At 45.7% G+C, this 13,720-nt stretch overlaps 2 protein-coding genes across 2 annotated transcripts in view; one reads left to right on the top strand and one right to left on the bottom strand.

Annotated features, from left to right (window-relative positions):
* The window catches only part of ESR2 (estrogen receptor 2), a 91,353-nt gene extending 88,823 nt beyond the window's left edge, over positions 1 to 2,530 (bottom strand). The window contains exon 1 of the mRNA XM_037393634.1: positions 2,184 to 2,530. The gene's annotated coding sequence lies outside the window, so the exon portion shown is untranslated. The remainder of the gene's footprint in view (positions 1 to 2,183) is intronic.
* Positions 2,531 to 2,852: 322 nt separating this feature from the next.
* The window catches only part of MTHFD1 (methylenetetrahydrofolate dehydrogenase, cyclohydrolase and formyltetrahydrofolate synthetase 1), a 42,727-nt gene continuing 31,859 nt past the window's right edge, over positions 2,853 to 13,720 (top strand). Inside the window, exons 1-2 of the mRNA XM_037393631.1 lie at positions 2,853 to 2,985; positions 11,314 to 11,398. Of these exons, the coding sequence (XP_037249528.1) occupies positions 2,945 to 2,985; positions 11,314 to 11,398 (126 nt within the window). The 5' untranslated portion in view covers positions 2,853 to 2,944. The remainder of the gene's footprint in view (positions 2,986 to 11,313; positions 11,399 to 13,720) is intronic.

Below are 13,720 nucleotides of genomic sequence, written 5' to 3'. Positions count from 1 at the left end.
TAAACATTTTTCTCCTTTACCACTGTGTTCCTTTGAGATTTCCTATATGTGAATAGTAGCTTTTAACTTTTTTACTGCATTTTGGGGCTGGATTAGGCTCTGATATGAACTGAACAAAAGGGTCTGTCAGCCATTTCTCACCACATAATCCCTTTTCTGTTCCTTTCCCACCCCATTTTCAGTATTTCAACCTCAGGATGACAATTAAGAATAAATGTTAAAGAACATGTTCTTACATAAAGGCATAAGTAACAATCTCAGCTTTAGTACTTGACTGCCACATGAGACAAATCAGAAATACAAAAGAACTTGACGCTACAGGAAAAGGAGGTTAGCTAGTCTGATTTTCTGGCATAATAATTTAAAATTCATGAGCCTGTCCCCAAAAATGAGACTCTGGCTCAACAATAATGAAATAAGTTGTTTAGAATTATTTTTACTTCCTTTCCAATTTTTTAGACTCTACAATAAATTCAGGTCATCTTCAAAGCTGTATCTGTCATCATGAGACATCTTTTTTCAGGAGCTGGGGCCTTAAGAAAAGCAACATACGATGTTAATGCTCACACACGCAGGCAAATCATGCAAGTTAGCAACTCTGGGTAGGAATCCACAGCTCCTGATGGCAACAGCTTCTGCTCGCTCTGCAAATAAGGCTCATCTGAATATTTTAAATAGGTGGCTTGCTTTTTTTTTTTCATTTCCTGGTATTTTTACACTACCATCCTGAGTGTCAAATCTTTTTTTGGCAAAAGTTGTTTTTGTGACCTTGTCCTGTCCTTAACTGAAGGAGTCCATCTTTTGCATATTTTTTTAAACACGGGGTTTCCCCCCGCCCCCCCAGGGTACAGATAAAGGCAAAGAAGAAACAAATAAAGCACAGAATTATAACCTAGAAAAATCCCTCTCCCAGTTAAATGTGTAAACTCAGGTTTGATTGTATAACACTGCAAGTGCCTGTTGGAGCATTCCAAGAAATACAAGGAATACATAATGAAAGAAGATAAAAAGACGTTCTTTCTAGCTTTTTCTATTTAGCATATAAAAGCCCTAAATGCCAAATTTTCTGTCTTTTCCAGGTCACTTTTAAAGAGAAATTTCTGACCCTTAATCCTACAATTACAACATGTTAATTTAAGGTAGTTTAATCAAGTCAAGGTACCAGACTCTCCCCTCAATAGAAAAGAAAGCAGAAAAGATGTCACTTGTTAGGCTATGAACGGAAATTCAAAGAAGAAAAGCCTTATCTTCAGATAAGTTTTTAACTATATATGGTTTATATTCCCCTTCTAGAATACCAGAGAAGCAACCATAAAGCTTCTGAAACAGAAGGACCCATATATTTCCATCCTCATAGTTCTGTGCCCTAGGTGGAAGCTGAGAGGCCTGCACTTCTCCCATCTCAAAATCTGATGGTTCCCCAAACCCCTTTTGGAACCAAGTACATTATGGAGTGGCAGGATTTAACGCTTTCACAGCAAACTCTTTGGAATAGGCTCTTTATTTTTTCAAACCTATGCATTCTATGCAAAGTAAAAATCTGTGTGAAAGCATTTCACGTGGGCCTTTTCAGTCTCAAATTCTCAGCAGGAACACTGCTGGTTTAGCATCCAACCTCTATTCTCCATAGCTTCTTAACTCACAGTGAGGTTATCCTCTTTCTTTGCGGTACTTACACCATGTGTAGCAGACATGGCCAGGTCCCAAAACAAAGTATGGCTTTACTGTGGGCACAGGAACGGGTTACTAGCCCTCAACGGCAACCCAACAACATGGGCCCAACCCATCATCAATCCCTATTTGCCAGGTCCCTGTCCTGACCTTTTAAATGTCAGTTTCTTGAGTTGTGGACCTGTTCTTTAACTGTGTCCTAGATATTAGCAGGGAACACTGATGAGTTCCTTAAGTTCTCTGTGTCATGGCATTATCTTGCCTGACCAAATCTGCCTTGGTGACATTTAACTGCTTTTCCCCACCTCAGCTCTGGCTGGGCCCCAATCACTTCTTTGCCGTATGGGTGAGGAAAACCACTGAGAACTGACTCGCTAAGCAACATCCTAAAATGCCTGTGCTGGCCTGCAGAGTAAGGAGAAGCCTTGCTTATGTAGATAACACTACACATGGTCAGCTGCACAGATCTAACAAGAGGTTGCGCCTCCACCAGTCCTAATGGGATTACTTACCTCAAGTACATCCCTTGGAAGCCACCGTTAGGAACTTGTTTCTCACTCTTGCCACCTCCTGTGAACGTTAGGCCACAGTCCTGCCCTCTTCTTCATTGCCCTCTTTCTTCACTGGCTAGCCAGTGGTTTGGTGCTTGATGCTGGCCTAATGTGGTGAAACCCCTTAGAGTAAGAACTGCTTTTAGCCTAACCTCTCAAGAGTTACACAGGAGTACCACAGTACTACAACACCAGGGCATGAAACACATGGATTACTCTTACGCAGAGTTGCTATTTTCTAAAAGATACGGCCGAGAACTGGCTATGCAGAGCCTACTGCCAGGAGCCCAGCGCTGGACACCAGCCCGCCCCCCTCAGCCCCCCACCCCGGCGGCAGCTTTCGCCCTGCCAGCCTGCCAGCCGCCCTGCGGCCCAGGCCCGCTCCCCCCAGCGCAGGGCACCAGGGGAGGCCGAGGCCGGAGCTGGCAGCGGCACCTCTGAGCGTTTTGGCGGCCATTTCGCCGCGCCGCTCAGCCCAAGCCGCGGCCGGGTGCCGAGCTCCTCAGGGCGGCGGAAGGAGACGACCGTGCCGTGCCCCTCGGTGCGCGCCCTTCGCCTCCCTCCGCGGCGCGGGGCGGGGGCAGCGCTTGCGCGGTGCGGCCGGTGGGCGCCGAAAGTTTGGGGCCACGTGGGGCGCGGAGTAGGGCAGCTGGGGGGGCGGCACGTCCCGCAGACGCGCCAGGAGCCCCACCGCGTTCGGCCGCTGCCAGCCCGCCCTCGCCATGGCTCCCGCCGAGATCCTCAGCGGCAAGATAGTCTCCGCGTATGTACCGCGGGGCCGCCCGCCCGCCCTTCCCGCCGTGCGCCCGCGGGCCGGGCCTGGGCTCCCTTGGGCGGGGAAGGTCTGTGGGAGCCGCGGGGGGTTGTAGCCTTCGGGATGGCCGCGATGGGGAAGGAAAGCGGCGTGGCTGGCGGGCCGGGGGGTCCCAGCCCCGCCGGCCAGGGGAGCGGGGCAGTGCTGGCCTTGGCTCCGGCTCTGCCGGGACGAAGCAGGTTTGAAGACACCCTGAAGCGCTGCCGCAGCCCTGCAGTCAGAGCGCGCTTCTGCCTGGCTGGCAGCTGTGGGAGGTATTAAAATGAAGGTAGCATTACAAGCCTTCAGGGGAAGGCAGAATACTGCCAGTGCCCCCCAGAAGCCCAGCGGGGCGGCACCGCGCAGCACCGGCCCCGCAGCGGCGGGAGCTGCCTCAGTGCCGCGGTGCCCGCGGGTCCCGGCTGCCGAGACCGAAATACGTTGGCCCGTGTGTCGGGTAACACAAAAGTGGGGGTGCACGGTTGTCCAGCCAAAGCTGGAGGATTCGGCAGACCCCAAAGAAAAAGGCTTTCGTGTACTTGTCAGGTTTTACTTAGATGGCAAGGCCCGAGTATAGGTGAGCCGGTGTTGCGTCTTCTAGTTTGCTTATTATTCCTGCTGCTACTAAACGTACGCATCCCGTAAGAAAGCTAAATAAATTCCCCTAACCCTAGGAAAATGCAGTGTTTAGCAAAAAGTAACGCTTCTGTTATATTCTGTGGAAGCAGGGTTTGGTTAGGTAGGTTCGTTGGGTACTTGCCATCTATAACCAGGGGATTTGGACAGAAAGAGTAAATTTGAAGTAGTCTAAAGTAATCTCAGAGAAGCTGTTAGACCTGATCTTAGGTATTGCTACGTACAACACATCTGCATCTAACTGGCAGCGGAGCGTTTCTGGAAAGTAAGCCTAATGTGTCTTGAACCTCAATATCCATGGTGAAACGCTGTTTGCATGTTTTTCACCTGATCATTTTTGGGCTGGGACCACTCAGGTATTGCAGTCTCTCAGTCTTAATGTGCATCATTACGCCTGGTGCTCTTGGCAGTCTTGAGGCCTGCACGCTCTGCCATGCCTGTGTTTGCTGCTGCTGGTACTTAGTGCAGGTTTCCTTTCTGTGGCATAGAAAGTGCCCCTGAACTGTAGTAGGGCCTTTCAAGATCCATGTTATTGCAATTTTAGAGCGACTAGAAGTCTGGAAAGATACTAACTTGCATACATTGAGTGTCTGTTGGAGGTATTCTGAGCATTCACCTTAAAACCTCTAGCTTCCCTGGCAGTGCATACTGTATTACTTACTTATAAATTTATAGATGCAGTGGTGAAATTTTTTGTTTGGTTTTTGTGTTACAGTAGCAGCTGTTTTCAGAGATGAAGACCCTGGTGATGTGCAAATACTTGGGAAGAGGCATAAGCTTTTAATAGGCATGTACAGGAGAAAGGATTGCTAGTTTCCAGCACGTCTCTTGAGGTATTTGGCTGAAGCCTGTCTTCCAAAGGGACCAAATCTTGGCCTGAAGAAACACAAAATGGAAAAATAATTGCAGATGTACCAGTTCCCTTATTTCTGCTGTATTTATGTCCAGTATAACAAAACCATTGTGTGCTCCATGGGAATGGGCTTATGTAGTTCTGCTTTTTGCTAGTGGAGTACTTGAAGGAGGCATGAAGAAATAGGCTATCTGCTGTGCAGATACCTGTCCCTTTTTTTCCAGACCCTCTAGAGAAGTGCTGGTTCAGAGGGTTCTCATTGTGCAGAGTTCCCCTGCAGGCCAAGAGTCTGGCAGCAGCAGCAGATGCAATAGGCAAGTGTTTTTTCTAGGAATTTTCAAATGAATTGCCTGTTTAAAAAGAGAATGTTTCTGACTTTGCATCAATTGCAAAAATCTTTTCAATTGCTATCTTGTAGGAGGTGGGTTTTGTTAATTTATCCTTCAATCAAGAAAAATGTTTGTTTGTAAGTCAGTCAGATACGAACAAATTAGGTGAATCAATCAAGTAGTGTTCCAGCTACATAATTCTGGGTTTCTGTGTGTATTTTAAATCAAAACTTTTAAGTATGGTGAACATTCTTCTGCCACCAACCACTCCTTCCCCAAAGAGAGGTAAAAAAATAACTGATTCAGAGTCATGCAAGTTAGTTAAACAAAAATCCAGGTAGATAGTGGCATTCTTAGTTTTGTGAAACATGTAAAGAAAATAAACACTTTGAGAGAGAGACAGCAAGCTTCCTTGTCTCTATAAATAAGGAAGACTTGATGAGGAGATAAAGCTACTTCACTCTTAGAAAGTTTTGAAAGGTTTGGAAGAGGTACAAAGGAAAATAGACATTTTCAGTGGCTTGTGCTTATGTTGTGCATGGGAAGGAGAATATACAGGGCAGCAGACGTGTTTGTAGGATTTTGGTATTTAAGTTAATGTTCCTTTCATTAAGGGTTCTTCTTTCAGTAGAAATAAACTTGTACCTGACAGTCTTTGAAAGATGCTAAATGTTGGATGAGTTATGCATCAGTCTGAGCTGGCTAATTATCTCAGTGTAGCTTTCCTCTACTTTTCTGAATGTCTGTTTAGTAATTCAGCCTTCAATTTTGCTGCAAGTTAAATTTGCCTCATTGTCAAATGAGTTGCAAAAGGTGAGTTATTGTGTAACGGTACAGTAACAAATGACTTACAAGAGGCAGAGAAACAGTGGTTTAAGTATGCAGAATATGGAGAGCTGAAGGGAATCAAGATACAGTGTTCCCAGCCTTTTATTTTATTACTAGTATTCTCTTAAAATAAAAATACTCAGTTTCTGTGTCTAAAATAGTTACTCAGAGCAAAACATTGCAGTGGCTGTTCTTTAGAGCTTGTGTCTGCTGCAGTGAGAGGTTTGTTCGGTTGTTATGATCCGAAGTAGCCAGATTTGGAAATCCTTGACTTGGCCTGAATTGTTTGATAGCACCAGGAGTGGACCAATGCCCACTGGATGAGTGGCTGATAATTGGGGTGGCAGGGAAGACTTAATGCCCCTCGCAGCCCCTGGGGATGGGCCAGGTAGTACTTTTGAGTTTTAAGTACTGGATATAGCAATGATCAGGCTCAGCTTATAATTGGAGGTAACAGTGCAGGGACAACTCTTTAGCTTTTTCAGGCTGGGCTTCAAAAGTTTTGTGGAGTTCCCTGTTGAAACTCCAGCTAAAGCTAATCTGAACTGAAAAAAACCCCCATATTCTGTGAAATCTCGTTTTCCAGATTCTACCCACAATGTTTCAGGCATGCACCGAAGGGTCCTACACTGCAGATGTGCTAAGTTAAGGTGAACTGTGTGGTCCAGTACCGCTCAGTGCCACCAAACCACTTCAAATATCAGCCAGAAATCCTTTTGTTAGATGCTGTATAGACACAGAATTAAAAAAAAAAAAAATGGAACCCTGCTCCAAAGAGGTTATAAGCTAGGAGAAAACATTGTCTGGTGGATAACAGAGCCGCAGTGCTGTGATCTGTGCACATCACCACCAGATTACATGGAAAAGGGGAGTCCTAAGGGAAAAAAACTTGTAGGGACGGCCATGTCCCCTTTGTGGAAAGAAGAAAATTTTGATACCACTCTTTGTGAAGACAGAATATTGTAGATATGGCCTAGAGTATTGTCTGCGGTGCTTGCTGCCCCACAAAGGTGGATTGAGTCCTTAATCTATTTCTCTTAACGTTTTCCTCTGATTAAATCGCCTGGTGGTTGGGCGTTGCACATGACATCCATTTTGGTATGCAGACCTGATTGGTGTGATTGATGTTGCAGCATAGGAAGCCAGTCATGACAGTTCATGGTATAACTCACGTTTGGGGCAAACTCATATATAAGTTTTAAAGACTCGCCTTCATGTGAAACTGAAACTGTTGTTCTGTTGGCAGCCAGCCACATTTAAGAAGTCTTCAAATGCTGTCTGTCCCATCCCCTACAGATGATTGCTTCTTCAGCTCAGCCGTTTTGTAGCCCTCCTTGGATTAATGCTCTGGACGTTACAAAAAACTGTCTAAAAAAGCAAAAGCATTGTCATGTATTTAGCTGGCCTGAAGAGTGCTCATGCAAGTATTTGTGCTGATGCAACCAAAAGAGCAGTTAAAAAACTTGGGAGGGTGGAAGTGATAGAAAGTAGTAGGGAGTTCTTCTAGGAGATTGTGACAGTGTGCCAGGATCATGCAGTGGTGGAACATGAGATAAGAGGGCAGGAGACTTGTGAACTGGTCCCATCCCTGTTGCCTAAATGATGTCTTCCCTCAACTGGAGCCATCTGTCGAATTACCAGCAGTGTTCAGATGGACTTCCCCAAGGCATTTCCCATCTCAGTGCCACTCCATTGGGACAGCCAACCTGTGTCTTCCCAGAGGAGAGACTACCCTCTGTCTCTTTTTGTGTACCAGTAGGATGTTTTAGGGCGTGCTTGTTTGCGGCATCTTCAGAGTATTTGAAGATAGTGCAGTTGTGCTGCTAGCTAGGACATGGTGCCGTGATGGTTTGGAGAATGGGAAGCTTGTCTCTCCACACTGCAGTTCGTTTGTTATGGGGGCAACAGAAAGCGAGCAGTGGCAGTGCTGCAGGGTGTAAGGAGGAATGGCTATAGGGACAGCAGCTCTGACCAGGAGGTGGAGGACCTTGGGGAGGGCCATCAGCCTCATACGGATGTTTTTGGAGGGCTGCAGCAAGAGCATTTCTGATGCGTGTTTCTGAAACCTTTGGAGAATCTGTGATCCAGGCAGTAAGGCCAAACCCTCCTGGGGGCAGACCTCTTCTAGAGCATCATTGTCTCTGAGGAGGTACTTGCCAGGTCATATGTTCGACAATATTCAGATAGACCCTGGACACTGTTACTCACAGGAGGGACAGAAGCGGCCTGATGTCATCTTCAGTATGGTGATATGTATGTTTGCCACCCGGGCCATTGCGTGTGCATAATCCCATAGGTGTGGTGGTGGGGTCTGCCTGAGGCGGCACTGAGTGGGAGCTGTGCTTCTCTCCATTTACAGCAGAGCTGGAGGAGTGTGCTTTGTCCTTTGCTGATCTGGGAAATTCACTTAATGAATTTAAATTCATCTCACTCTGGCAGTCTAGAGAAGGAAAGGCTAACAAGTTCTTTAATCTTTGGAGCTGGCTTTTGCACTGTATGCTTAGAGCTGTGTGCTGTCCTTAACCTGCGTGGACCCTGGACCCTTGTTTGCAGGGTGAGTTTGTTTATGGAAGGACATGTGGGCACAGGAGGGGTCTTGGCGTCAGAGGGAAGGCTTTTGGAAAAACAGCCACATACAATTGCAAATTTATGTTTGAAGGCTAAAAGTGTTTTCCTACAGCTAGGAAAAAAATGTTTTGCCAACATGAACTTTTATCTGTGTGAAGATCTGAAGTCTACAATAAAACTTCACAAACTATATCACTGAATAGCAGCTGGCTCACAAAGATTATTTTGTAATGTATTTGCCAGTCTTCAGAGTTAAGGATTTGGGGGTTTTGTCCTTAATTTTCTCTCAAACCTTTGCACCTGTGGCTTTTGTGGTAACTAGAGTGGAACTTAACACTAGGTGGCTGTCTAACAAGTGATTTCTTGATTCAGGGCTTCTGAAGCAGATCGGCACCGGCAGCACCACTTTAAGCGTGTGCTACCTTTCTTCTGTAGCTGAAGGGGAAGTGCGCTAGTGCCTAATTAAAGAAAATGACAGCAATATAGTGTGTGAATAGTCATGGCTGCTGGGGGTAAAAGCATGCCACAGCCCTGCTTCACAGGAGACAGATGGAAACTAGACCCTTGGGAGGGCTTTTCTCCTGCACTGAGAAGACTGGATTAAAAGTAAAACCCAGATCTGAGACCCTTTCCAGTTGACTGTCCCGTGTGAGGGCTTTACTGCGTCATAAATTATGATACATTTCACGTTTGTTTGCAGACTACAAACCAGTGCTGTGCTTTCCTTACTGGAACACTGGAGGCAGTTCTCAGAAACAGCTCCATCAAAGAGCTGGCCCGCAGTACCCACTCACAGACCACGTGCAGTGGGTTTCTGATGCTTCTTGGGATCATTGCATTGTTGTTACAGACTGCTCATGAGCTCAGCCCCTGTTGTGTTTGCAGTTGTAGATTCGGTGCCTTCCCTAGGAGCTTATGTCTGGAGTGTAAGGAGAGGCAGTTGGTGATTTTGCTACCCAGCAGATGAACTTCTGTCACTTCAGCATGGAGAATTGCTAGGACGAGGCTTGTTATGACACTGTTTTCTGAACTTACTAGCCAGTCTTAGTGTCAGGTCTTTTACAGAGGTGATATCTAAAGGAAGCCTAGGAACTACTGTTTCTTAAGTAAGGTGGAAAACAGCCTCTTTTACCAAAGCATGTTAAGAGACTTTGAACAGCTTGGCCAGACGCAAACACCTATAAATACTCTGAACCCACTCCTCAGGTGCAGCAGAGCTCTGACCGCATGATTCAGGATGCGGGCCAAGAGGTGCGTGATTTAGGACATTACAGGATTCCCCCAAGATCTGACCTAACCACCCTCAGGGCTGCTTCTGTCTGGGCTGGCTGCAACGGTCCCCTGGGATCAGTGCCGCTGGGTTGCAGCAGAGCCATGTGCTCCCATTTCCCTTTCTTCTTGCCTCTGGCATTGCTGATTTGGAGCTCATCTTTACTGGGTAGAGTTGGTTTTACTGGCTGTCTGTCATCCTGGAATATTCCTATATGGCAGCAGGAATCACAGCCTCCCAGTTGGCATCAGCTACTTTCTCTGTCCCTGTACACTTGTGCATTTTTAATGAACTGGCACCAACAGCACCTCCTCCAGTCTGGGAAGTCTGGTTCTGCTTGGGAAGTAGCAGACCTTGTGATACTCGTTTGCTGGGTAGATGAGCCCAAGGAGGGAGACCATCTGTATTTTAAATGGTAGGGTGTTTGGAGCAGGGTAAATTTGCTAAGCGTGGTGGTAGAACCTTCTCATCTCTTTAATAAACAGTGGGTGGGACATGGGCTGGAGATCATGTGGTGGAGCACAGACCTGTCAAGCCTCTGTGTGGTTTGCTTGCCTGGGTTTTGCTTCTGAGTGAGTATCTCCTGCATTTGCAGTGAAGTGCCGCAGCCCCTTCCAGCACCGTGAGCCTGAGGTGGGCATGACTGGTCAGTTCTCTCTGAATCCTCAGTGCCTCTGGTGGGGAGATAGAGCAGTGATGCTGGGTCTGCATCTAGGCAGAATTTCAAATTGGAATGAGCACATTGAACCTTGTACCAGCACCTCTTCGCCACCATCTTCCCCAGTGAAGGTTCATGCATGTGGGGGCACACAGTGGTTGAGAAATTAGAGAGCAGTACAAGGCGGGGGAGGGTGGTGACAGTGGCTTTTGAGCTGTCTGTGACTAACTTATCAGTGGTGGGTGCTTATTCTCTCTAAAACGTTGCATAGTAAACTGGGTATGAGCTGACATCTGAGCTAGATTAACTAGGCAGGGAATCCTCTCATGCTTTCCATTTCAGAGTTGTATTTTAGTAATTGTATCCTTAAACTATTCTTCACTGATGAGTTGACCCACACACTGCATCCCAGGGTTTAGCTAATTTCCCTGACTACTTCACCTCTCTCCACCTCCCATTTTTCTTCCTGCTCCCATGGAAAAGTCTTCCTCTTGTTTGGAAGCCCTTAGGCTGGGGGCATTTTCTTGCTTGTGTGTTGACAAGCCCAGCAGCAGACTGGTGGCAGGAAGGTGGGTGTAGGACTGCAGCCTGTCCAGCCTGGGTTAGGCCAAGCAGGCAGGGAATAGAAACACATAGTACTGCCCAGCTGCAGAAGAGGTGTATCTTTGGGTACCCCCTGTTTGCTTAGCTTTTTTCCAGAGTTTTACCATTGTAGATTGGTCATCCTTTACCAGGACAGCACGTGTGACAGTGTTGACTGGTGTCTGTGGAAGACTGTTAGATCTGGTACAGCATATGTGGAAAGATTATCTACTTTTGAGTAGGGAGTTTGAAATCCCAGGAATTGCCATGCCAGATCTTGTACTTTTTTTTTTTTTTTACCCTTTTATCCTATGAGGTGATGAAGAGGAGGGTGGAGAAACACTGTGTGAAGTTTAAAAAAAAAAAAATCAGTTTAAATGAAACTTCCAAAGCATCATAATCGTTTATGGACATTAATATTATTTTGAGATGGCTGGGGCTTGTGTACTCAAAGCATAACTACATGTTTGCCTGTCTGCCCATCTGTCATCTTTTCAACTCCTGACTTACACTGTATGAGAATTCAACCCCTTGATTAACTCCTACCTTTTTTCTTTTTTTCCCTCCTCTTCAGACAAGTGAGAGAGAGACTAAAGCAGCAAGTTGCTGAGATGAAAGAGAAATTTCCAGGCTTCAGACCAGGACTTGCAATTTTGCAGGTATTGTTTTCTTTAATGACAACTACAGAAAAACTGTGTTGCTTTGCAATGGTAAGTGTACAGCTGACGAGCTCCATTGAAGCTGCCTTGCAACAATAACGCTTTGTAAGGAACAGAAGGGCAGAGTTCCCTGTGGGATGGTGACACAGTTCTGTGATGCCTTTTCTCCAAGCATTGAGGCCCAGAAACAGTTTGGGGGTTTTGAGTGGGTTATTTTCTTTCATCAGACTCTTGCAGTTCTCTGAGTGTTGTGTTTGTGAAATGGTGAAAGTAGGCTTCTTACCCATTAAGAGGAAGCAGTGCTTGTAGCCTCTATTCTAAGTCTCTGCGTTTGTGTGAGCCCCCAAGCATGTCAGCTTTCAGAGATGTTTGTACCAGAAATCTTTGAAATAGGTGTTTATTAAGGGATTTGGCCTGCTGTTACATCAGAACACGGAGAGAGAGGGTGAGGGGCAGACCCCAACCAAAACCACCTTTGGCCAAGAAGACTTGGAGTGCACAGGGTGGAACAAAATCCCACTGGTGAACTTGAGGCCTGTCAGAAGTGTGAGTAAGGGCTCAAGTCTACACAGAAACACTTCGGGAGGAAAAATGCACTCTTCGGCACAGGGATGTGGCCTGTGTTTGGCAGAATTACGGTGATTTTTGTTTTTCCTTGCAGCTGTAAGAAATGGAAACTCTTTGTGCTTATTAGATCAGAAGGTGGCTAGCAGTAGCAAGTGTCATGTAACAGGAAGGAACTGTGTAGCCACAAAGGATTGATGGACTGTAGTAAGTGGCTGCTTACAGAAGTAGCTTCTGTCCTTATTCAGTATTTTGGGCTCCTGAATTGCCTGTCCCTGGAATAGAGTGCTAAAGACTACTACAATACGAAAGACCGTGCTTCTCTTCAATGCCAGGGATGATTTTGTTTGTGGTTTGGTTTTTTTCTGTTTTTCTTTTTCCATTAGTTTTAAGAAGATCGTATCTAGAGAAGACTTGTCCTCAGGTGCTTAGAAAGGAAGGAAGAAAGTCTTTTATTTAAAATTTAGTAAGGAATGCCTTGATGGAAGTTGCTGAATTGCTGACCTTGTAAACTGTCTTCAAAAATGGCTTTCTTGTAGTGTTACTGGATTTTTTTTCTTGGTTGGCCTATGTTCTCATCAATCCTGAGTTGTCTCAGAGTCCTTTACAACCTGTTTGCTTTTTGGCTCTCTGATGTTTTTGTAAGCTACCAGATGGTCTGGGCTTGGAGTCATCTCCTAATACTGATATTCTCAGCTGTCTATTTTTCAGTTAAGTCAGGGCAGCTAGCTGTTTCTGTTAATATAGCACCCTGCACAATATGTGCTCTTGTCTTGGGGAGGTATCTGGTGTTCTCTGACCTCAAAGAATAAGTCAGTGCATCTTTATTTTTTGTGCTGTAGTCCAGAAGGTCCTCTTTTGCACAATATATGTATGGTCTATTTGCTGACATCTCCTGATGTCTGCACTTTTCTGCCCTGTATGAGGCATACCTTTTCCTAAACCCAGCAGACTTTGAAGGGGAGACAGCCCCTTTGTCTAACCCCAGGGAAGAAGCAGCAGTGTGTGCTGGGTGATAAGGTAATGCAGTCACCCCTGCAGCTTGTAATCTGTGTGAGAACTGGGGATAGCTCCCAAGTACCGGGGAATGGGGTTTCAAGAATATACTTGTCAGCTTTTCCTTATTTGCCCCTCTTTTTCTTAGGGTTATGGGGAGTATTACCTTTAACAAAACATACAGGATGATGCAGACGGTCTTCTGAAATGCAGTTGTACTGTAAGCATCCCCATACTGCCAAAAACTACAGGCATTTGTTCCACTTACTGCTTTTTCTTTGCCCATCACTTTGTTCCTGTTTTGTTGCTTTTTCATTTGGCAAGAAAATTCTCAAGGTTCGAAACAGCATTGGAAGAAATCTGTCCATCAAGGCGCACACATGTGCATGAAATGAAGATTCCTGGGTATCAAAGAGGCCCAACTCTTCTGAAAGCCTTAATCGGATAATTGACTGTTATCAACACCTGCTGATCATGTTAATTAGCTGGAGAATTAACTTTCTTAGATGAGATGGCAGGCAGTATATTCTCCTTTGGAGAACTTCTAAGGTTTTTCAACAGGTGTAAATGTGTTTATGCAGGAGATCAGACAACTTGTCTGTAGCTGCCTGTTACTTGAAAGAACATTTTCCTGTAAGCTCCAGCTACTTATAGCCTCTGTCAGTGTGTTTTACAGTTATTCAAGGATACCTCTGTCTCCTTGGTGTAGCTCCAAGGAAGCTAAGGGTTAAGCCCATCTCAGCCTGTGACTAGGTCTCACTT

Source organism: Falco rusticolus, chromosome 7 (genome assembly GCF_015220075.1).
Source record: "Falco rusticolus isolate bFalRus1 chromosome 7, bFalRus1.pri, whole genome shotgun sequence".
Classification (NCBI taxonomy): domain Eukaryota; kingdom Metazoa; phylum Chordata; class Aves; order Falconiformes; family Falconidae; genus Falco; species Falco rusticolus.
Note: the sequence above shows the minus strand (reverse complement) of the source record. Positions and strands in the feature narration are given on the sequence as shown.